Below are 25,624 nucleotides of genomic sequence, written 5' to 3' on the forward strand. Positions count from 1 at the left end.
AAAAAAGAGCATAAGTTTTTTTTTAAGACGGCAGTTCAGGCTGTCATGGATCTTCTGTAATCTCCACGTAATAAGTATTTATATATATAAGTATTTGTATATTTAAAAATGATTTTTTAAAATTTTTTATTATCTTTTATTGTTTGTAGTCACATTATTACCAATCAAAATATATGTTCATATTGTAATCTCTTACCGCTTCTGACTATTCCATATTCTCTTTTAACATTTCGTTTTGGACAACTAACTTTCATACCACCTCAAAATCCGTTGCCACCACTAATTTTCTAGTCGCGAATCGGGCCATAATTTTATTTTTTTGTAATTGCATTTTTAGAAATTGGAAGATTTGGTCCCAAACTATTGATTTTAAATGAGACTAGCATAAGTCCTTTCGCTTTTGATGGGTTATTAACTAATTGTTGGCTTGTATCTGATTTCCATTTTAGATTACTGGTGGAAAGAAGCTTCAGCAGAACACAATATCATGATTTCAACTAGATAATTCCTCTTTTGAAGTTTACTAGTCAATTTGTATCGTTAAACAACTCAACAAAATAAGCTTTAACAAGTACTTGGAGAGCCTCAACAACGCTGTTCTGGAATCATAAATCAGTCATTAATATATCTCTCACTAGTGCTGGAATGAAATTTTTTTTATCTTTCACTTCATGCTTTTATAATATTTTCGGATCAATCTTAGTGCCATTTTTTCTAGCATGTATTTGTTTGACTCTTTAACTATTTTATTTTCCAAATTGACTTAGTGATGAAGGTAGGAAATAATCAATTATGGAAAAGAAAATAGTTAAAATGCTACAAAAATACATGCATGCATGGAACAATGGCACTGAGAGAGATCAGAAAATACCATAAAAAGCACAAAACTGATCATAAGAAAATTTCCATTCCAGAAACTAGTGAAAGAGATATCATTACAACTTTACTATTTCAGAAGTGTTGTTGAGACATTTCAAGAAAATGCTGAAGCATATTTTGTTGAATTTTTTGAAGATACAAATTTGTGTATAGTACATGCCAAAAGAGCGACTATCACTAAGGATTAACAGCTTGCTAGAAGGACTCTAGACAATCGACATTGAAATCATGATATTGTATCTTTTAAATTTTGGGGTTATTATTCTCATTTTAATGCATTCCTGAGATTATTTTCAAGTAATAAAATTTGTTTGGTTGAGATTTTCTTCTCTTGATGGACACTATTTTGTTGATTTAAAGTCAGACTAGATTGAACCATGATCCAAACGTTTGTATTGTTTGCTATATATATATGAACTTCTATTCATTAATCACTAACCTTGTCAATAATGCCACATCTCCAATAAACTTTGCTTCCTTGTCAATAATGCTCACAATTCTTTAGTACGTCTCCAATGCCTACCAAAAAACAAAAAACAGACAAAAAAATGATCAATATCAATCTCCACTTAACATCAGCCAATGAGAATCCAAAATATTTCAGTGGACTTTCTAGAAAAGATCATCCCTTTTTCATAATAGAACAACAATATTGATTCATAAATACTAAACTTTAAAATTTTTAAATAACTACCTAAATAAGAATAAGAGAAAAATAATCGTTAAAAGAATTAAAAATCGTTATTTTTCTGTTTTAGTTAATTATTTAGAAACTTTAAAGGTAAGTATCTATGAATAATTATTGTTTTTTTTTTTTTTTTTTTTGCTAAGAATGTTAATATTTCATTAAATGAAAATTTTTAGGTGCTACATTAAGTAGATCCTAAAGTTTGGTCCTATGGCAAAAAAGGATAAAAAAACATGGAAGCAAAATCAATCACTCCATTGACATCAACAAAAGCAGTGACGCTTTCGGACGCTTTCGGAATTAATGAAGCGATAAAACGATCATTATTGTTGTTCTGTTATGATAAATAGGGATGTGATTTTCCTAGAAAGTTCATTAATGTATTTTGCATTCTCATTGATCGTTGGTTAACTAATATACGGTTGTTCTAGTCTTAAAAGGTGATAAGGAATTAACGGTTATATCTGTTAACACAATTTTCATGCATATAAGTGGCATCTTAAAAATTCATTAGATTTTCTTTGATACAACTTAGAAGAATCTGTTATCAGTGGCGTGCTGCTTCTACTCCAAGTTCTGTTGACATGATGACAACTACACAACAACAAAGGCTATGAATACAATCAAAACATCAAACATGTTTGTGAAATTGGCAAATAATATTACAAATGATTTAGAGTGTGAGAGTGTAACGTTACCCAACAAAACGTTAAAAGCACATCCCAACATGGAGCCAGGACACTAGAACACCAAAAATATCACGATCCTCAAATGAGAGTAAAAAGCCAGTGAGACGTGGTATGTTCTTCAAGTTTCAACCAGCTGAAACAATGTAATGATCCATATCTCTTTTTCCGGTTAACATGTCCCCTCTATTTTAAAATCCACTTCCAAGAACTCGGTTATCTAAATCAACTACATAATATACTTGCAACAATGAATAAAGAAAAACTGGTACTACAAACAAATCTGCTTTGTGTTTAACTGATTAATAATGACAAAAAAAAAAGCAGATTTGTTTGTATTACAGTTATTTTATACGATGCCCTATTGCAGGTATATTATGGAGTTGATTTGGAGAACCAAGTTCTCGGAAGCGGATTTTACAAAAGAGTGGAAATGAAAACCGGAAGAAGTGAGATGGATAAAACCATAGCTTCTGGTCGGAACTTGAATAACCTACCACGTCTCCCTGGCTCTCTACCTTGTTCGAGAATTGTGATTTCTCCGGTGTTCTCGTGCCATGACTCTACGTTGGCATGTGTTTTTCAAAGTTACACTTTCACTCTCAAATCATTTTGTAATTCTGTTTACTAATTCTCACCAAAATATTTGATATGTTGCCAAAAGAGCGACTATCACTAAGAATTTACGATCGACTTTGCAATCATGATATTGTATCTTTTAAATTTTGGGGTTATTATATTATTCTCATATCAATGCATTCCTGAGATTTTCTTTAAGAGATAAAATTTGCTTGGTTGATATGTTCTTCTCTTGATTGACACTATTTTGTTGATTTAAAGTCAAACTAGATTGAACCATGATCAAAACGTTTATACTGTTTCTTTCAATCCAGTTTTAAAAAATATTATAATCATGTATATATATATTAACCTCTATCGTCATTCAATAATCACTAACCTTGTCAATAATGTCACATATCCAATAAACGTTGCTTCCGTATCTAAGAATGCTCACAATTCTTTACTATGTCTCCACTTCCTACCAACATACCAAAAACAGACAAAAAAAAATGATCAATATCAATCTCCACTTTTAATTGAACCAAAGAACTTGTCAATGACAAATGTTAACCTCAAATATGTTTAAAATCGGTTCAATCTTTTTGGCCACATAGATTTGTTAAGGCCGAAGATGGCTTTTCCTTTGTCTCACTCATATTCATTTCTTAATCAACTCTTTCATGAACTTCGACCAATTCATTTCCCTACATATAATAAAAATCAATTCGTTCAACAAATTAAATATGATAATTATTTTAGATCTAAAATCATAACAACAACAATAAACAACAAAACAAAACCTTTTATTATCCTATATTTTTTTATTTTATATTTCATTTTATAGAGATCATTTTCACTTACATCTAAACGCAAATTGTTGGCTAGCTCTTTTTCAATGTTTACCACCTCCGTTGCTACCGTCACTTAGATCTAAGATCTTCTGAGTTACCACACACGGTTGCCACATGTTTCACCATATTTCTGATACGTTTTAACAATATAAAATCGAGTGATTATTTACATCGTTTTACTTCTATAAAAACTAAATTAATTTGGTCTTACGTATGTATAAATTTAAATAATAAAAATAAAATAAAATAATTAAAAAATCATAAAATTAAAACTCTGGAGAAAGATCTAAAATAATCATCGTAATCTTATGAAAACTCATCATCAAGATGCCCTCTTACACATTTTTCTATATTATTTCTTCTATTTGTCTCATATAACATATAATATAGATTCACCAGATCTATGGAAAAAGTCACATTTTAAGACATTACTAAACTGCAAGTAATATATATGATGAACTATTGATAGATCTAATATTGTACATGAATATAAACAAAGATCCATACCTTTTTCTTGTAACTTCATCTTTCCATCCACCGAAATGAATTGGAGATTTAGACTCCAACTATAGTTTCTCGGTTTTTGATATTTTTTCTATCAATAAGAATTGGATAAACAAGACTGTGTGATATATAAAATTAGATGTTCTGAGAAAGATCTATAAAAAACTGTGAGGTATATACAATTAGATGTTCTCACTTATTTATAGTGAAAATAAGGATGATGATGAAATTTTTTTTACCAAAAAAGGCAAATAAAATCTTTTGATTAAAAATCATATATATTTATAAAAACATTATTATTTTTGTTCTAAAATTTCATTGTTAAGTTTTTTTTCTTTCTAATTTGTCACAGTCTATAGATAAAATTATACAAAAAATCAATATTAAAAAAAGACAATTTAGTTTCATAATGTAACATTTAGATATTTTTTTTGGTAATATGTAACATCGAGATATTGGCCCGAACATCTAAAAGGAATAGTTAGTATTTAATATTTCCCTAATAGTTCAAATATTTGTCTCACAGCTAAATTTGTTATAACTACTTTTCGCGGGAATATTTCAAATACAATTTGAATCGATTTGCCCGTGTTATTTAAAATATTGTTAATACTGTTATATTCACTTAAAAATTAACTTATTTATCATTTGGATAAATTTGTTCCTATACATACGGTCGAATCTATCATAAATTTATTTCAATGTAAATAATATTAAAATTATCTTTTTACAGTGTCTTGAATTTTTTTTTTTTGTCTATTTAAATTTTTTAGATTGTTATTCTTATTAATTACTGGAAGTTTTAAATTTGGTTTACTCATATTTTATGCTGAACACAAACACAATATAAAAGTAATATACTGCTGTCGAAAAAAATAAAAATAAAAAGTGGGAAATTAATATTTAGCTGTCAGAATAATTATTTTGAAAATACAAATAGATAAACAATTTTATAATATTAAAATTTTCAAGTTAATGATATTCACCAAAAGAGTAATTATCTATTCTAAGTATATAGAAAACCAATTTATAGAAACAAACTTTCATTGTTGGTATATTTGTTTCTAGTCAACTTTTAGTACTTAGAAGTAAATATAAATTTTAAATTATGATATTATACCATTTTTTTAATTATTATCACTATATAAAGAATAGGTAATTTCTGCTAGTCAACAAAAAGAACAAAAATGACTGATTTCTATTATTATTTGTTGACTACAATGAATGCACAATCAATTCAAATGTACAGACTCAGAACAAAGCTTTTAAAGTAAATAATTCATATCACTTTGACTGTTGAGAAAAAAAAATAGTTTGACTAGTATGTTGCCTTTATTTCCAATTAACACTTTACTAGTTAAAGGGAAAACAAATCTAACATACAGTAAACCTTTAATAAACTAATACTCGATAAATTAATAAACTTTTTTGGTTCCGAGTTGAGCAACTATAATATTTGACATAATACGATAAAATGATAAGATAATTTTTTTGAAAAATCTATCTAAATATATGGTTTCATCAATATTATGAATTAATAGTTGTTTAAATATGTCAAAAGTATATATTTAAGGGAAATTGTTAAAAATGCCCCTTTTGGTGTGCCCCTTTTCAAAAATGTCCCCTTTAGATGTCCATTTTCAAAAATGCCCCTTTTTAAATCTGAAATTTTTATAAAGTTTTATTAGGTTTATAAGGTACTTATGGATTGTAACTATTACTTGAAGACTCGATCCAAGTATTTATAAGGTTTTATAAGGTGTTTTTAAAGGTTTTACAAGTTATTTTAAAAGATTTTTAAGGTTTTTCAAAGGTTTTACAAGATATTTTAAAGGTTTTTAAAAGTATTTAAAATGCATTTATAAGGTATTTATAAAGTACTTATAAGATTTTAGATACATAGAAATGTAGTTTGTGTATGTTTTAATAATGTTACATACATATTTGGGTAAATCTTATATTTCTAAGAGCATTTTCTATAAAGTTTTAAAGAAGGGGCATTTTTAAAAAGTGGCATTGAAAAAGGAGCATTTTTGCAAAAGCCCCATTATTTAAGAAGATTTAGTGAAATATGTCTTTAGTGTTGTTATTTCTTACTTTTCATTAATTCTTGGTAGAGGTTGTTTCAAATATTTGCACTTCATCAAAAAATGTTGGTTTTGTATTTTAGATATGATAATTGTTTTTACTTGTAATTGGTTCTAAAAATATATTTATTATAACAAAAAAAATTATCTTGGAGTAGAATGTTTTTAAGAAATTGTGAAATAAATCAAATCTTTCAAGAAATTAAAAATTATTAATTTATTCATATATTAATACTTTTATAAAATAATAAACTATTTTAGTCTGGACATTATTAATTTATAGAAGTTTAACTGTATATCGTATGTGTATTATTTAATTTTTTTTTCCTTATAGTAAAATTAGACTCTATCTTAATTAGTTGACTAGAATGCATATGTAATAAATAAATAAATATATATCTATATCCATCGAGCATCGCGACAATCCTTATATATATATATATATTCCTCGAACAAATTGGCCTGTATTAGTTTAACAATGATGGTTTCTTTGACATCTTCTTAACCTTTGATCTAAGCCATATGAGTTATTGGAAAAAAAATTATCATTTGTATAGTTGCGTAACCTCATTAAATCCATCAAAATTGTTGTTTTGACGCTATAGGTTACGTCTATGGCTTTGAGAATATCATCCTTGTTTGGGGTGGGAGTACTTTTACATGATTTGAGAAAGTACATGACATCAGGTAAAGCGTGATTCTGCTCAAGTTAGTTTGAAACTATACTCTCTAAAGTTTATTTTAATCTCGCATGTTGACCTTTGCACTATATGAGCCAAAGCTTTAGATTTCAAACTCGTAATCATATTCTTTGTTATCGTGAGAAATAAAAAAGAGATTAAGGCTACATTCCTCGTAACTCTAGTCTTTCTTGTAGATTATATAAGGTTAATTTTTGGAAGTTGATATTTATTAATCATAAGAGGTCTATTTTATAGACCTTGGTAGTTGGTACAACTAAATTGAAAGTAAAATCACCAAAACCTTAACGTAATGTAAAAAGGAAAACACCAAAACTAATTAATTTAAACATCTTAATTGTACCCTAATCAACCAAACCTCTCTATACTATTAAAAGAGAAGTACATTTGTACTTGGGTCGGGTTACAATTGAAAAAAAATTAAAATTGACACGGAAACATCCTAAACGGATCTTTGCAAGCATAATTATAAAACATTAATCGGATTTCCATATATATTTTGTCATTATTGTCGCTAAAAGCACTAACTAATTACCTAACAATAAGATTAGAACGAAATACAAAATTTAAAATATATAGTAATCGGATCTTCAAGATTTCCATATATATTCGTCGACACTAAAACATTAATTATGCTAAAAGCACTAATTAGTTACCTAACAATAACGAGAATTGCGTTCAACTAATTTTTGGAAATAAGATTATGCAAAATTAATCCTTGCGATCTTATCTTATTAATATCGCAAGTACAATCTTAAAAAAATCTTCACAATACAGAAACGAATTATATTGTTTAGTTAATCATATATTTTCTTGACATGTTACTTCCTTTTTTAATTATTTCGTCAATCAAAACAACCCTACAATGTCGCCGTTGAATATCCTTTGACGAATATTCTTGGTTTAAACCCTACAATTGTATTCGACTATAAATATATGATCACACCATACGTCTAAACACAAGCCTTTAGCAATAAACTTTTAGATATTATGGGACAAATTGTAAACATTGGTGAATTGGAACAAATAGAAGATTCCAACAATCTACAAAAGAACTTTTTTACTACGTGATGTTAGGTACCCTCCTGCATGATCTATTAAATCAGTTATATTATCTTGCTAATATTGTGAGTACAAAAATATTCATTTATCCCAGCTTTTGGTATTCTAATCATTCTATTTTTATAGTGGTCAGATTTTGGAATGTGTTTTGTGGAATTCATTTGCGGAGCACGTTCTCAAATCCTCTAAAGAGTATGTCCATGTTCCTATTGTCTGCGTGATTAGGTTTGCAAAATTCATAAAACACGAAGGTATTTTATAATTGCCTTTCCATGTTAAAGAACTGTTTTTCAATTTTGTAAAGCGAAAATACAAGATTAATTGTTCATTGCTATGTAAATTTTAGATTCTATAATCATCACCAATGCTTCGGAATTTTCACAAGTTCGGATAAATCCTCCCATACCAGAGGTCGAAGCATTCAAACATATGGTACACTTTTTGAATGATGTTCAAATCAAAAATAATTATTAACAAATACTTTCCCCCGCGGTGGCACCGCAGGCTCTGACCTAGTAGTCTTGTATAATAATGTCGGTTTTAAGTCCACCATGAAGTCCATCAATAACGATATTTCATGAAAAATATCTCCTTTGTGATTATAGATAATTTAGTTTGTAGTGACATTTTTAGAAAATTCCCTCCAATTTCTCAAAGAAGGGCACAATTAGATCTTAAGGAATTACCCTTGATGCAGCCCAAACCTGTTGTCATTTCACCTTCAATCAAGTGGGTAGGCCATTTGGCCCATTTCAAATGTAATGTCGAAGTGGCATGGAAAGCAGATTAGAAGCGGTGCAGTATTGGGTGGATTCTAAGGGATTAAACAGGGAAAGCAAGGTGGGTTGGAGCAAGTTGAGAAAAAAAAATAGTTTGACTAGTATGTTGCCTTTATTTCCAATTAGCACTTTACTAGTTAAAGGGAAAACAAATCTAACATACGGTAAACCTTTAATAAACTAATACTCGATAAATTAATAAACTTTTTTGGTTCCGAGTTGAGCAACTATAATATTTGACATAATACGATAAAATGATAAGATAATATTTTTTGAAAAATCTATATAAATATATGGTTTCATAAATATTATGAATTAATAGTTGTTTAAATATGTCAAAAGTATATATTTAAGAAGATTTAGTGAAATATGTCTTTAGTGTTGTTATTTCTTACTTTTCATTAATTCTTGGTAGAGGTTGTTTCAAATATTTGCACTTCATCAAAAAATGTTGGTTTTGTATTTTAGATATGATAATTGTTTTTACTTGTAATTGGTTCTAAAAATATATTTATTATAACAAAAAAAATTATCTTGGAGTAGAATGTTTTTAAGAAATTGTAAATAAATCAAATCTTTCAAGAAATTAAAAATTATTAATTTATTCATATATTAATACTTTTATAAAATAATAAACTATTTTAGTCTGGACATTATTAATTTATAGAAGTTTAACTGTATATCGTATGTGTATTATTTAAATTTTTCTTCCTTATAGTAAAATTAGACTCTATCTTAATTAGTTGACTACAATGCATATGTAATAAATAAATATATATCTATATCTATCGAGCATTGCGACAATCCTTATATATATATATATATATTCCTCGAACAAATTGGCCTGTATTAGTTTAACAATGATGGTTTCTTTGCCATCTTCTTAACCTTTGATCTTAGCCATATGAGTTATTGGAAAAAACAATCATCATTTGTATAGTTGCATAACTTCATTAAATCCATCAAAATTGTTGTTTTGACGCTATAGGTTACGTCTATGGCTTTGAGAATATCATCCTTTTTTGGGGTGGGAGTACTTTTACATGATTTGAAAAAGTACATGACATCAGGTAAAGCGTGATTCTGCTCAAGTTAGTTTGAAACTATACTCTCTAAAGTTTATTTTAATCTCGCATGTTGACCTTTGCACTATATGAGCCAAAGCTTTAGATTTCAAACTCGTAATCATATTCTTTGTTATCGTGAGAAATAAAAAAGAGATTAAGGCTACATTCCTCGTAACTCTAGTCTTTCTTGTAGATTATATAAGGTTAATTTTTGGAAGTTGATATTTATTAATCATAAGAGGTCTATTTTATAGACCTTGGTAGTTGGTACAACTAAATTGAAAGTAAAATCACCAAAACCTTAACGTAATGTAAAAAGGAAAACACCAAAACTAATTAATTTAAACATCTTAATTGTACCCTAATCAACCAAACCTCTCTATACTATTAAAAGAGAAGTACATTTGTACTTGGGTCGGGTTACAATTGAAAAAAAATTAAAATTGACACGGAAACATCCTAAACGGATCTTTGCAAGCATAATTATAAAACATTAATCGGATTTCCATATATATTTTGTCATTATTGTCGCTAAAAGCACTAACTAATTACCTAACAATAAGATTAGAACGAAATACAAAATTTAAAATATATAGTAATCGGATCTTCAAGATTTCCATATATATTCGTCGACACTAAAACATTAATTATGCTAAAAGCACTAATTAGTTACCTAACAATAACGAGAATTGCGTTCAACTAATTTTTGGAAATAAGATTATGCAAAATTAATCCTTGCGATCTTATCTTATTAATATCGCAAGTACAATCTTAAAAAAATCTTCACAATACAGAAACGAATTATATTGTTTAGTTAATCATATATTTTCTTGACATGTTACTTCCTTTTTTAATTATTTCGTCAATCAAAACAACCCTACAATGTCGCCGTTGAATATCCTTTGACGAATATTCTTGGTTTAAACCCTACAATTGTATTCGACTATAAATATATGATCACACCATACGTCTAAACACAAGCCTTTAGCAATAAACTTTTAGATATTATGGGACAAATTGTAAACATTGGTGAATTGGAACAAATAGAAGATTCCAACAATCTACAAAAGAACTTTTTTACTACGTGATGTTAGGTACCCTCCTGCATGATCTATTAAATCAGTTATATTATCTTGCTAATATTGTGAGTACAAAAATATTCATTTATCCCAGCTTTTGGTATTCTAATCATTCTATTTTTATAGTGGTCAGATTTTGGAATGTGTTTTGTGGAATTCATTTGCGGAGCACGTTCTCAAATCCTCTAAAGAGTATGTCCATGTTCCTATTGTCTGCGTGATTAGGTTTGCAAAATTCATAAAACACGAAGGTATTTTATAATTGCCTTTCCATGTTAAAGAACTGTTTTTCAATTTTGTAAAGCGAAAATACAAGATTAATTGTTCATTGCTATGTAAATTTTAGATTCTATAATCATCACCAATGCTTCGGAATTTTCACAAGTTCGGATAAATCCTCCCATACCAGAGGTCGAAGCATTCAAACATATGGTACACTTTTTGAATGATGTTCAAATCAAAAATAATTATTAACAAATACTTTCCCCCGCGGTGGCACCGCAGGCTCTGACCTAGTAGTCTTGTATAATAATGTCGGTTTTAAGTCCACCATGAAGTCCATCAATAACGATATTTCATGAAAAATATCTCCTTTGTGATTATAGATAATTTAGTTTGTAGTGACATTTTTAGAAAATTCCCTCCAATTTCTCAAAGAAGGGCACAATTAGATCTTAAGGAATTACCCTTGATGCAGCCCAAACCTGTTGTCATTTCACCTTCAATCAAGTGGGTAGGCCATTTGGCCCATTTCAAATGTAATGTCGAAGTGGCATGGAAAGCAGATTAGAAGCGGTGCAGTATTGGGTGGATTCTAAGGGATTAAACAGGGAAAGCAAGGTGGGTTGGAGCAAGTTGAGAAAAAAAAATAGTTTGACTAGTATGTTGCCTTTATTTCCAATTAGCACTTTACTAGTTAAAGGGAAAACAAATCTAACATACGGTAAACCTTTAATAAACTAATACTCGATAAATTAATAAACTTTTTTGGTTCCGAGTTGAGCAACTATAATATTTGACATAATACGATAAAATGATAAGATAATATTTTTTGAAAAATCTATATAAATATATGGTTTCATAAATATTATGAATTAATAGTTGTTTAAATATGTCAAAAGTATATATTTAAGAAGATTTAGTGAAATATGTCTTTAGTGTTGTTATTTCTTACTTTTCATTAATTCTTGGTAGAGGTTGTTTCAAATATTTGCACTTCATCAAAAAATGTTGGTTTTGTCTTTTAGATATGATAATTGTTTTTACTTGTAATTGGTTCTAAAAATATATTTATTATAACAAAAAAAATTATCTTGGAGTAGAATGTTTTTAAGAAATTGTAAATAAATCAAATCTTTCAAGAAATTAAAAATTATTAATTTATTCATATATTAATACTTTTATAAATTAATAAACTATTTTAGTCTGGACATTATTAATTTATAGAAGTTTAACTGTATATCGTATGTGTATTATTTAAATTTTTCTTCCTTATAGTAAAATTAGACTCTATCTTAATTAGTTGACTACAATGCATATGTAATAAATAAATATATATCTATATCTATCGAGCATTGCGACAATCCTTATATATATATATATATATTCCTCGAACAAATTGGCCTGTATTAGTTTAACAATGATGGTTTCTTTGCCATCTTCTTAACCTTTGATCTTAGCCATATGAGTTATTGGAAAAAACAATCATCATTTGTATAGTTGCATAACTTCATTAAATCCATCAAAATTGTTGTTTTGACGCTATAGGTTACGTCTATGGCTTTGAGAATATCATCCTTTTTTGGGGTGGGAGTACTTTTACATGATTTGAAAAAGTACATGACATCAGGTAAAGCGTGATTCCGCCCAAGTTAGTTTGAAACTATACTCTCTAAAGTTTATTTTAATCTCGCATGTTGAACTTTGAACTATACGAGCCAAAGCTTTAGATTTCAAACTCGTAATCATATTCTTTGTTATCGTGAGAAATAAAAAAGAGATTAAGGCTACATTCCTCGTAACTCTAGTCATTCTTGTAGATTATATAAGGTTAATTTTTGGAAGTTGATATTTTATTAATCATAAGAGGTCTATTTTATAGACCTTGGTAGTTGGTACAACTAAATTGAAAGTAAAATCCAGGGCCGGCCCAAGACTAAAGCCCGTAAAGCATGGGCTTTAGGCATCAAATGTCTATAAAAGAATTTATGGGCATCATTTTAAAAACATTTATTGTGGTATAGTGGTTAATATCTCCACTCTCTCATCAAAGTTGCTGAGTTCGAGTCCTTTAAGAGTACTATTTTTATAAATTTTGTTTTAATTATGTATAAGGATGGACCAAAAATTTTGTTTGCTTTAGGCAGCAATTTACCTTGGGCCGGGTCGGGTAAAATCACCAAAACCTTAACGTAATGTAAAAAGGAAAACACTAAAACTAATTAATTTAAACATTTTAATTGTACCCTAATCAACCTAACCATAGTCTTGTATAATAATGTCAGTTTTAAGTCCACCATGAAGTCCATCAATAACGAGATTTCATGAAAAAATGTCCTTTGTGATTATAGATAATTTAGTTTGTTGACATTTTAGAAAATTCCCTCCAATTTATCAAAGAAGGGCACAATTAGAACTTAAGGAATTGAATGAGTGTCACCCAATACCCTTGATGCAGCCAAGTCTGTTGTCATTTCACCTTCAATCAAGTGGGTAGGCCATTTCAAATGTAATGTCGAAGTGACGTGGAAAGCAGATTAGAAGCGGTGCAGTATTGGGTGGATTCTAAGGGATTAAACAGGGAAAGCAAGGTGGGTTGGAGCAAAGGCCTATCCACTTCTACCTTCTAGTTTAGAGGCTGAAGCTGCAGCTCCCCCTTGGCTATGAAATGTCCAGATAATCAGGTTTTCGAGAAGGTAAATTTTTAATTTGGTTCTCTGGTTTTAATACAAGCCTTGGAAGACCATTGCTTCTTCTTTCTCAATTTACCATGCGTTTTTGGGTTGTAGTCCTCCTACTTATCAAAAGCGTTTATGTAGTTAAAATTTTTCTTAATTTGAATTTGCGTTTATATAGTTAAAAATATATATAATCACATTTTTTGAAATATAAGGCATTTTCTGATTTAAAAATAAGAAATATAAAGCATTTACATAATTAAGTTAAATTAAAACACGCTACTATATACTGTCCTTCCAAATTGTGGTGGAGAGTACGAGACCATTTATTTTTGTTTAAGTCGGCTTTAATTGTTTTTTTCTTGTATCCATTAATGAGTGTATGTCAAGTCAGAGCACATAAGTATTTAATTGCTTCCATAGATTATACAAAGGTGTAAACAAGCAGAGAAAACGTAAACAATACCCGAATAGTTCAAAGCAATACAAATTATCAATCAAAACCGTTTTTTTTTTTTACTAAAAATTTTTACTCCCTACTAATACATTGATATCGGATCCCAGAAAAATTCACTGTTTAACATTTAAATTAAAAATTAGTGTATATCTACGTTTAAAATTGTAAAAAAGATATCGAGCTATACGAAGTATAACGGAATACATGACTATACATGCCAAGTTTAGAAATGTACAACTAACTACACGAACTAAATATATTGCATGCTCACATATACCAACTATATGACGACATGTGGTCAACATCACAAACATTTTATTCTGGTACACCAATCATCAAAATCTGGCATTGACCGGCATTGACCAACAAAAATATTCAAAAAATATTTATATTTATTTTAAAAGAATTATTCTAATTATAATAATCAATGTATTAATACAAAATTTCTTTATGTTGAATATAGAATGTATTTTCTTCTTTAATTATACAGTATCATAAAAGATTCAATAGAATATTAAAACAAATAAAACTAATTTTTTTGAATATTTTTGTTGGTTAACGCTGGTCATCGATGGTTAACGCCGAATTTCGATGATTAGTGTACCAGAATAAGATGTTCGTCATGTTGACCACATGGCATCATATAATTGGTATATGTGAGCATGCAATACATCTAGTTCGTGTAGTTAGTTGTATATTTCTAAATTTGGCATGTGTAACCATGTATTCCATTATACTTTGTGTAGTTGAATATCTTTTTTCCTTTAAAATTTATATACCGTTAATCTAGTCCACAGTTTACCGGAAGGAGAATGAAAAACAAATTTTTACCATTAAAATATTTTATTAAAAACAAATTCATTCTTGCGCAAGAAGGTACCTAGTGGATTCGGAAGGAGAATTAAAAAAACGTAAAGATTTTAATTTGCAAAGTTTAATAAAAATAATAGTAGCGTAACTAATGGTTTAGCTGATTATTCTACAAAGAATGATCACTTTTAGTTGAAACAGACAATTTTTACCATTTGTCGTAAGAAGACAAATAGCTATGTCCCGACTCTCTTCATTGGATCTCTTTCTACCTTTCTCCGAATATAATAGCCGGGAAAAGTTCGAATCTCCGGTGTACTTATCGAGATGAGTAATAACGAGCTTCTCAAAATCGTTAACTTGTTGTTGATTATCTCTTGTGTTTCTAAGGCTTCTAGGGGTTGTTTCTTTTTTCTTTTAATTTAAGGTTAAGACGAAAAATCCGGAAAATTATTGCGTTAGGTCTAATTATGGACTAATTCTTCCAAAGTCAACTTGTAAAGTTCTTGGTCCGTTCTCTAATCTTTTTGAGTTGAGTTGGGTTGAGTTGGGTTAACCATTTTGATACCCCTACGTATATCTGAATCATTCCTTTCATTACCATTTGATTTTGATATAATAATATCTCATAAATTTTGACATTGTGTACCTATGATATAATCTATAGTATATGATTAGAAACTGATGGGTTGTTCCTCCATAACATGATAATCAGATAAAAGATTCCTCCATAACATGATAATCAGATAAAAGACAGGCTGATGCTTAAGAATTAAGATTATCAGATTCTCGCTGCAGGGAAGAGATTGATACAAACATAAAAATCCTAACAAAAACGTGTATATATATAAAATTAATTAAGAACTTGTTCTTTGTAGCTAGTAGGATTGATCCAATCATCCAAAATGTGGAGGCTTAGGATCGGAGCTGAGGCAGGACAAGACCCTCATTTTTTCAGCACCAACAACTACCTTGGAAGGCAGATTTGGGAGTTTCATGCTAAAGCAGGCTCTGTAGAGGAACTTTCCAAGGTTGAGGAGGCTCGACGGAATTTCGCAAACAACCGATCAAGTTTCAAAGCCAGTGCGGATCTCCTTTGGCGTATGCAGGTAAAAACCTTAAAATCTAGCATTAATTTTTGTTAATTAATTAAATTGGCCAGAATATTACTTTTTGTTTTTGTATATTTATCTAAAAGTTTCTAAGGGAAAGAAAATTCCACGAGTGAGAGTAGAGAATGCAGAGAAAATAACGTACGAAGAGGGTTACTCTATATGACGGCGTTGCAGGCTGATGGTGGACATTTTTCTGCTGAAAATTCTGGTTGCATGTTTTTTATTGCCCCTTTTGTGAGCTATATTTCACTACTCTCTTAATTAAATCGTATTTTTTTTTTGGTAAAGTTGATGTGAGAAGAAAATAATCAATATGATGCAAAAACATATCAGGTAATATATGCTTATATATCACTGGTCATCTAGATGAAATCTTCTCTCAAGAGCATCGTAAAGAGATGATGCGTTACATATATAATGCACCATTTTATTCATTTTTGCTAAGTGAGTAAGTGACATCACTACTTTTTATCATTCTTCTCCAAAAATGGATCAAATCTTATTTACCTAGCTTGAATCTCCGGCGATCTTATGGAGATGGTAACAACGAGCTTCTCAAAATCGAGCCTATGTACCTTCAATTCCCTTGTAAGCTTATATTTTGACTCTTTTTTTTCCTCCATGATTTTGCTTTGCATGTCTTTCTTGTCCCATAACCAGATTGTTGTTTAATATTAAATTTCACTATTTACTTCGCTGAGTTGATGTAGTTGAATTGAAGAAGCAGATGTCTTGCTCTCTTAACTTGACGAACAAGACAGACAATAATGGGGCCTTTAAGGTAAGAAGTTTTCGGAATCGTTAACTTGTTGTTGATTATCTCTTGTGTTTCTAAGGCTTCTAGGGGTTGTTTCTTTTTTCTTTTAATTTAAGGTTAAGACGAAAAATCCGAAAAATTATTGCGTTAGGTCTAATTATGGACTAATTCTTCCAAAGTCAACTTGTAAAGTTCTTGGTCCGTTCTCTAATCTTTTTTTTGGGGAAACATTTTTTTTGCTTCAGCTGCTAAACTGGTTCTTGTATTAGGAATTTGATGAATCTTTTTTGGTGTTTGTCTAGTGACAATGCAAGCCCAAAAGGAAGTTCTTAATTCTGATATGCAGAGCAATGAAAAGTTTATGATTCAAAGTGTAATAGCTAGTCCTGCAGTCACAGCCAAAGAAGTTACTCGTGAGACGGTACTGATCATTCACATTATTGATTTGATGGATAATCACACTTTGGTTTTGGTTCCTTAAAGCATTTGTTTTGTTTTCTATGAAAAACTTTGCAGTTTAGGAAAGAATCAGGGCATCTAGTTGAGGAGACTAAACTGAAAGTTACTTATTTTTAAGTAAAAAAATTAAAAATCAATTATATATACATATATATATATATATATATCACTAAAATAAAAAAAAAGTATTAAAAAATTATGTGTATTATGTAAGTAAAAGTAACGTTACTTTATAAGAATTAAAGATTTTCTAAAAAATCTAATAAGATAAAAAATGAATCTAAACATCTAATGAGATTTCAAATACGAGGGTAAAAATATTATTTACATTATCTAAGTAAAATTAGCGTTATTTTTATTTTGTACAACCTCATTTTACTACGTCAACTTGTACTATTCAAATACACAGAAAGTAAATCATTTGCTGATAAAAAAAATAACAAAGAAAAAAACACTTACAATTTAGTAAATTTGATGGTCATCGCCGCAAATCACAATATTTTTAAGCTCCATTTGAATTGAAACAATTAGCCCACTTTAATCATTGCTTTAATCTCTACTTCTTCGTAAAGTATTTCTATGCTTGTTTAGTACCTATAATTTTTCCGTAAAGTATATTTTTCAAAATTGGAAGCATAATATAGGAACTAAACAACCATGGAAAAACATGATCTACATTTGATTTCCAAAAAACGGCGGATAGATTATGCGACAATCGAAGATATCCCAAACATGACCTGAATGACGAGATTGTCCTTTAAGGTTTGGGATATCTTCGATTGTAACATAATCTATCCGCCCGTTTTTTGGAAATAAAATTTAGATAATGTTTTTCCATGGTTGTTTAGTGCCTATATTATGCTTCAAATTTTGGAAAAAAATACTTTACGGAGAAAATATTGGCACTAAACAACCATGAAACTACTTTACGAAGAAGTAGAGATTCAAGCACTGATTAGTGGATTAATTGTTTCAATTCTAATGGAGCTTAAAAATGTCGTGATTTGTTGCGATGACCATCAAATTTACCAAATCGTAAGTGTTTTTTTTTTGTTTTTTGTTTTAATCAGCAAATGATTTACTTTCTTTGTATTTGAATAGTACAAGTTGACGTATTAAAATAAGGTTGTACAAAATAAAAAACGCTAATTTTACTTAGATAATGTAAATGATATTTTTCGCCTCGTATTTGAAATCTCATTGGATGTTTAGATTAATTTCTTATCTTATTAGATTTTTTTAGAAAATCTTTAATTCTTATAAAGTAGCGTTACTTTTATTTAGATAATACACATATTTTTAATACTTTTTTTTTATTTTAATGATATATATATAAGTACTTATATATTTAAAATTGATTTTTAAATTTTTTTATTATCATTTATTGTTTGTAGTCACATTATTACCAATCAAAATATATGTTCATATTGTAATCTCTTACCGCTTCTGACTATTCCATATTCTCTTTTAACATTTCGTTTTGGACAACTAACTTTCATACCACCTCAAAATCTGTTGCCACCACTAATTTTCTAGTCGCGAATCGGGCCATAATTTTATTTTTTGTAATTGCATTTTTAGAAATTGGAAGTTTTGGTCCCAAACTATTGATTTTAAATGAGACTAGCATAAGTCCTTTCGCTTTTGATGGGTTATTAACTAATTGTTGGCTTGTATCTGATTTCCATTTTAGATTACTGGTGGAAAGAAGCCTCAGCAGAACACAATATCATGATTTCAACTAGATAATTCCTCTTTTGACGTTTACTACTCAATTTGTATCGTTAAACAACTCAACAAAATAAGCTTTAACAAGTACTTGGAGAGCCTCAACAACGCTGTTCTGGAATCATAAATCAGTCATTAATATATCTCTCACTAGTGCTGGAATGAAATTTTTTTTATCTTTCACTTCATGCTTTTATAATATTTTCGGATCAATCTTAGTGCCATTGTTTCTAGCATGTATTTGTTTGACACTTTAACTATTTCATTTTCCAAATTGACTTAGTGACGAAGGTAGGAAATAATAAATTATGGAAAAGAAAATAGTTATAATACTACAAAAATACATGCATGCAGAGATCAGAAAATACCATAAAAAGCACAAAACTGATGATAATTAAGAAAATTTCCATTCCAGAAACTAGTGAAAGAGATATCATGACAACTTTACGATTTCAGAAGTGTTGTTGAGACATTTCAAGAAAATGCTGAAGCATATTTTGTTGAATTTTTTGAAGATACAAATTTGTGTATAGTACATGCCAAAAGAGCGACTATCACTAAGGATTAACAGCTTGCTAGAAGGACTCTAGACAATCGACATTGAAATCATGATATTGTATCTTTTAAATTTTGGAGTTATCATTCTCATTTCAATGCATTCCTGAGATTATTTTCAAGTTATAAAATTTGTTTGGTTGATATTTTCTTCTCTTGATTGACACTATTTTGTTGATTTAAAGTCAGACTAGATTGAACCATGATCCAAACGTTTGTATTGTTTGCTATATATATATGAACTTCTATTCATTAATCACTAACCTTGTCAATAATGCCACATCTCCAATAAATTTTGCTTCCTTGTCAATAATGCTCACAATTCTTTAGTATGTCTCCAATGCCTACCAAAAAACAAAAAACAGACAAAAAAATGATCAATATCAATCTCCACTTAACATCAGCCACTGAGAATGCAAAATATTCAGTGGACTTTCTAGAAAAGATCATCCCTTTTTCATAATAGAACAACAATATTGATTCATAAATACTAAACTTTAAAATTTTTAAATAACTACCTAAATAAGAATAAGAGAAAAATAATCGTTAAAAGAATTAAAAATCGTTATTTTTCTGTTTTAGTTAATTATTTAGAAACTTTAAAGGTAAATATCTATGAATCATTATTGTTGTTGTTGTTTTTTTTTTTTTTTGCTAAGAATGTTAATATTTCATTAAATGAAATTTTTTAGGAGTTACATTAAGTAGATCATAAAGTTTGGTCCCATGGCTAAAAAGGATAAAAAAAAACATGGAAGCAAAATCAATGACTCCATTGACATCAACAAAAGCAGTGACGCTTTCGGACGCTTTCAGAATCAATGAAGCGATAAAACGATCATTATTGTTGTTCTGTTATGATAAATAGGGATGTGATTTTTCTAGAAAGTTCATTAATGTATTTTGCATTCTCATTGATCGTTGGTTAACTAATATACAGTTGTTCTAGTCTTAAAAGGTGATAAGGAATTAACGGTTTTATATGTTAACACAATTTTCATGCATATAAGTGGCATCTTAAAAATTCATTAGATTTTCTTTGATACAACTTAGAAGAATCTGTTATCAGTGGCGTGCTGCTTCTACTCCAAGTTCTGTTGGCATGATGACAACTACACAACAACAAAGGCTGTGAATACAATCAAAACATCAAACATGTTTGTGAAATTGGCAAATAATATTACAAATGATTTAGACAATGAGAGTGTAACGTTACCCAACAAAACGTTAAAAAACACATCCCAACATGGAGCCAGGACACTAGAACACCAAAAATATCACGATCCTCAAATGAGAGTAAAAAGCCAGTGAGACGTGGTATGTTCTTCAAGTTTCAACCAGCTGAAACATTGTAATGATCCATATCTCTTTTTCCGGTTAACATGTCTCCTCTATTTTAAAATCCACTTCCAAGAACTCGGTTATCTAAATCAACTACATAATATACTTGCAACAACGAATAAAGAAAAACTGTTACTACAAACCAATCTGCTTTGTGTTTAACTGATTAATAACGACAAAAAAGCAGATTTGTTTGTATTACAGTTATTTTATACGATGCCCCATTGAAGGTATATTATGGAGCTGATTTGGAGAACCAGGTTCTCGGAAGCGGATTTTACAAAAGAGTGGAAATGAAAACCGGAAGAAGTGAGATGGATAAAACCATAGCTTCTGGTTGGAACTTGAATAACCTACCACGTCTCCCTGGCTCTCTACCTTGTTCGAGAATTCTGATATCTCCGGTGTTCTCGTGCCATGACTCTACATTGGCATGTGTTTTTCAAAGTTACACTTTCACTCTCAAATCATTTTGTAATTCTGTTTACTAATTCTCACCAAAATATTTGATATGTTGCCAAAAGAGCGACTATCACTAAGAATTTATGATCGACTTTGCAATCATGATATTGTATATTTTAAATTTTGGGGTTATTATATTATTCTCATATCAATGCATTCCTGAGATTTTCTTTAAGAGATAAAATTTGTTTGGTTGATATTTTCTTCTCTTGATTGACACTATTTTGTTGATTTAAAGTCAAACTAGATTGAACCATGATCAAAACGTTTATACTGTTTCTTTCAATCCAGTTTTAAAAAATATTGTAATCATGTATATATATATATATATATATTAACCTCTATCGTCATTCAATAATCACTAACCTTGTCAATAATGCCACATATCCAATAAACGTTGCTTCCGTATCTAAGAATGCTCACAATTCTTTAGTATGTCTCCACTTCCTACCAACATACCAAAAACAGACAAAAAAAAATGATCAATATCAATCTCCACTTTCAATTGAACCAAAGAACTTGTCAATGACAAATGTTAACCTCAAATATGTTTAAAATCGGTTCAATCTTTTTGGCCACATAGATTTGTTAAGGCCGAAGATGGCTTTTCCTTTGTCTTCACTCATATTCATTTCTTAATCAACTCTTTCATGAACTTCGACCAATTCATTTCCCTACATATAATAAAAATCAATTCGTTCAACAAATTAAATATGATAATTATTTTAGATCTAAAATCATAACAACAACAATAAACAACAAAACAAAACCTTTTATTATCCTATATTTTTTTATTTTATATTCCATTTTATAGAGATCATTTTCACTTACATCTAAACGCAAATTGTTGGCTAGCTCTTTTTCAATGTTACCACCTCCGTTGCTACCGTTACTTAGATCTAAGATCTTCTGAGTTACCACACACGGTTGCCACAGGTTTCACCATATTTCTGATACATTTTAACAATATAAAATCGAGTGATTATTTACATCGTTTTACTTCTGTAAAAACTAAAATAATGTGGTCTTACGTATGTATAAATTTAAATAATAACAATAAAATAAAATAATTTAAAAATCATAAAATTAAAATTCTGGAGAAAGATCTAAAATAATCATCGTAATCTTATGAAAACTCATCATCAAGATGCCCTCCTACACATTTATTTTCTATGTTATTTCTTCTATTTGTCTCATATAACATATAATATAGATTCACCAGATCCATGAAAAAAGTCACATTTTAAGACATTACTAAACTGCAAGTAATATATATGATGAACTATTGATAGATCTAATATTGTACATGAATATAAACAAAGATCCATACCTTTTTCTTGTAACTTCATCTTTCCATCCACCGAAATGAATTGGAGATTTAGACTCCAACTATAGTTTCTCGGTTTTTGATATTTTTTCTATCAATAAGAATTGGATAAACAAGACTGTGTGATATATAAAATTAGATGTTCTGAGAAAGATCTATCAAAAACTGTGTGGTATATACAATTAGATGTTCTCACTTATTTATAGTGAAAATAAGGATGATGATGAATTTTTTTTTACCAAAAAAGGCAAATAAAATCTTTTGATAAAAAATCATATATATTTATAAAAACATAATTATTTTTGTTCTAAAATTTCATTGTTAAGTTTTTTTTTTTCTAATTTGTCACAGTCTATAGAAAAAATTATACAAAAAATCAATATTAAAAAAAAAAGACAATTTAGTTTCATAATGTAACATCTAGATATTTTTTTTTTGGTAAGATGCAACATCGAGATATTGGCCCGAACATCTAAAAGCAATAGTTAGTCTTTAATATTTCCCTAATAGTTCAAATATTTGTCTCACAGCTAAATTTGTTATAACTACTTTTCGCGGGAACATTTCAAATACAATTTGGAGCGATTTGCCCGTGTTATTTAAAATATTGTTAATACTGTTATATTCACTTAACAACTAACTTATTTATCATTTGGATAAATTTGTTCCTATACATACGGTCGAATCTATCATAAATTTATTTCAATGAAAATAATATTAAAATTATCTTTTTACAGTGTCTCGAATTTTATTTTTTTGTCTATTTAATTTTTTTTAGAGTGTTATTCTTATTAAAATTTGGTTTACTCATATTTTATGCTGAACACAAACACAATATAAAAGTAATATACTGCTGTCGGGAAAAAAATAAATATAAAAAGTGGGAAATTAATATTTAGCTGTCAGAATAATTATTTTGAAAATACAAATAGATAAACAATTTTATAATATTAAATTTTTCAAGTTAATGATATTCACCAAAAGAGTAATTATCTATTCTAAGTATATAGAAAAACAATTTATAGAAACAAACTTTCATTGTTGGTATATTTGTTTCTAGTCAACTTTTAGTACTTAGAAGTAAATATAAATTTTAAATTATGATATTATACCATTTTTATAATTATTATTACTATATAAAGAATAGGTAATTTCTGCTAGTCAACAAAAAGAACAAAAATGACTGATTTCTATTATTATTTGTTGACTACAATGAATGCACAATCAATTTAAATGTACAGACTCAGAACAAAGCTTTTAAAGTAAATAATTCATATCACTTTGACTGTTGAGAAAAAAAAAATAGTTTGACTAGTATGTTGCCTTTATTTCCAATTAGCACTTTACTAGTTAAAGGGAAAACAAATCTAACATACGGTAAACCTTTAATAAACTAATACTCGATAAATTAATAAACTTTTTTGGTTCCGAGTTGAGCAACTATAATATTTGACATAATACGATAAAATGATAAGATAATATCTTTTGAAAAATCTATATAAATATATGGTTTCATCAATATTATGAATTAATAGTTGTTTAAATATGTCAAAAGTATATATTTAAGAAGATTTAGTGAAATATGTCTTTAGTGTTGTTATTTCTTACTTTTCATTAATTCTTGGTAGAGGTTATTTCAAATATTTGCACTTCATCAAAAAATGTTGGTTTTGTCTTTTAGATATGATAATTGTTTTTACTTGTAATTGGTTCTAAAAATATATTTATTATAACAAAAAAAATTATCTTGGAGTAGAATGTTTTTAAGAAATTGTGAAATAAATCAAAATTTTCAAGAAATTAAAAATTATTAATTTATTCATATATTAATACTCTTATAAATTAATAAACTATTTTAGTCTAGACATTATTAATTTATAGAAGTTTAACTGTATATCGTATGTGTATTATTTAAAAAATTTCTCCTTATAGTAAAATTAGACTCTATCTTAATTAGTTGACTACAATGCATATGTAATAAATAAATATATATCTATATCCATCGAGCATCGCGACAATCCTTATATATATATATATATATATATTCCTCGAACAAATTTGCCTGTATTAGTTTAACAATGATGGTTTCTTTGCCATCTTCTTAACCTTTGATCTTAGCCATATGAGTTATTGGAAAAAACAATCATCATTTGTATAGTTGCATAACTTCATTAAATCCATCAAAATTGTTGTTTTGACGCTATAGGTTACGCTTTGTGATTATAGATAATTTAGTTTGTAGTGACATTTTTAGAAAAATTCCCTCCAATTTCTCAAAGAAGGGCACAATTAGATCTTAAGGAATTGAATGAGTGTCACCCAATACCCTTGATGCAGCCCAAACTGAAGATGTAGCTGCAGTATGATGAAGTTGTTGAATGAGTTGAGAAGTAATACAAGCTTTTGTCTGATGGAGTTGCTAAATGATTCAACAAGTAAGTCAAGATGCGACTGTTTTTGTGTGAGTGTCGGTTTCTAGAAGGTTTGAGAAGATATGTTTGGAGCATGTTTAGAGGATGAATCACAAAGGAAAAAGGACTTAAAGAGATTTGGAAGACTTGATGAAAGTGGAGTTTGATGAGAAAAAGGAAAAGTATAAAAGGAAATTTACTTTTTCTTATGGAAATTGGAAATCTTCTCCTATGGTGATTAGGAAATCGTTTTGGCTAAATAAGGAGGAGTGGAGGACGTCTTGGAGAAGCAAGAGAGCTGAGGCATAAAGAAGAAATCCTTGAGAGCTTTCTGTGAGATTGTGTGGAACTTAGTTTTGCG

At 28.8% G+C, this 25,624-nt stretch overlaps 1 protein-coding gene across 1 annotated transcript in view; it reads left to right on the top strand.

Moving 5' to 3' along the window:
• LOC9314768 (vesicle-associated protein 3-1) overlaps window positions 1–17,461 on the top strand; it is a 20,543-nt gene extending 3,082 nt beyond the window's left edge. The window contains exon 4 of the mRNA XM_002878655.2: window positions 17,283–17,461. Coding sequence (XP_002878701.2) covers window positions 17,283–17,461 — 179 coding nt within the window. The remainder of the gene's footprint in view (window positions 1–17,282) is intronic.
• The last annotated feature ends 8,163 nt before the right edge of the window (window positions 17,462–25,624 follow it).

Source organism: Arabidopsis lyrata (assembly GCF_000004255.2).
Source record: "Arabidopsis lyrata subsp. lyrata unplaced genomic scaffold ARALYscaffold_4, whole genome shotgun sequence".
In the NCBI taxonomy this organism is placed as follows: domain Eukaryota; kingdom Viridiplantae; phylum Streptophyta; class Magnoliopsida; order Brassicales; family Brassicaceae; genus Arabidopsis; species Arabidopsis lyrata.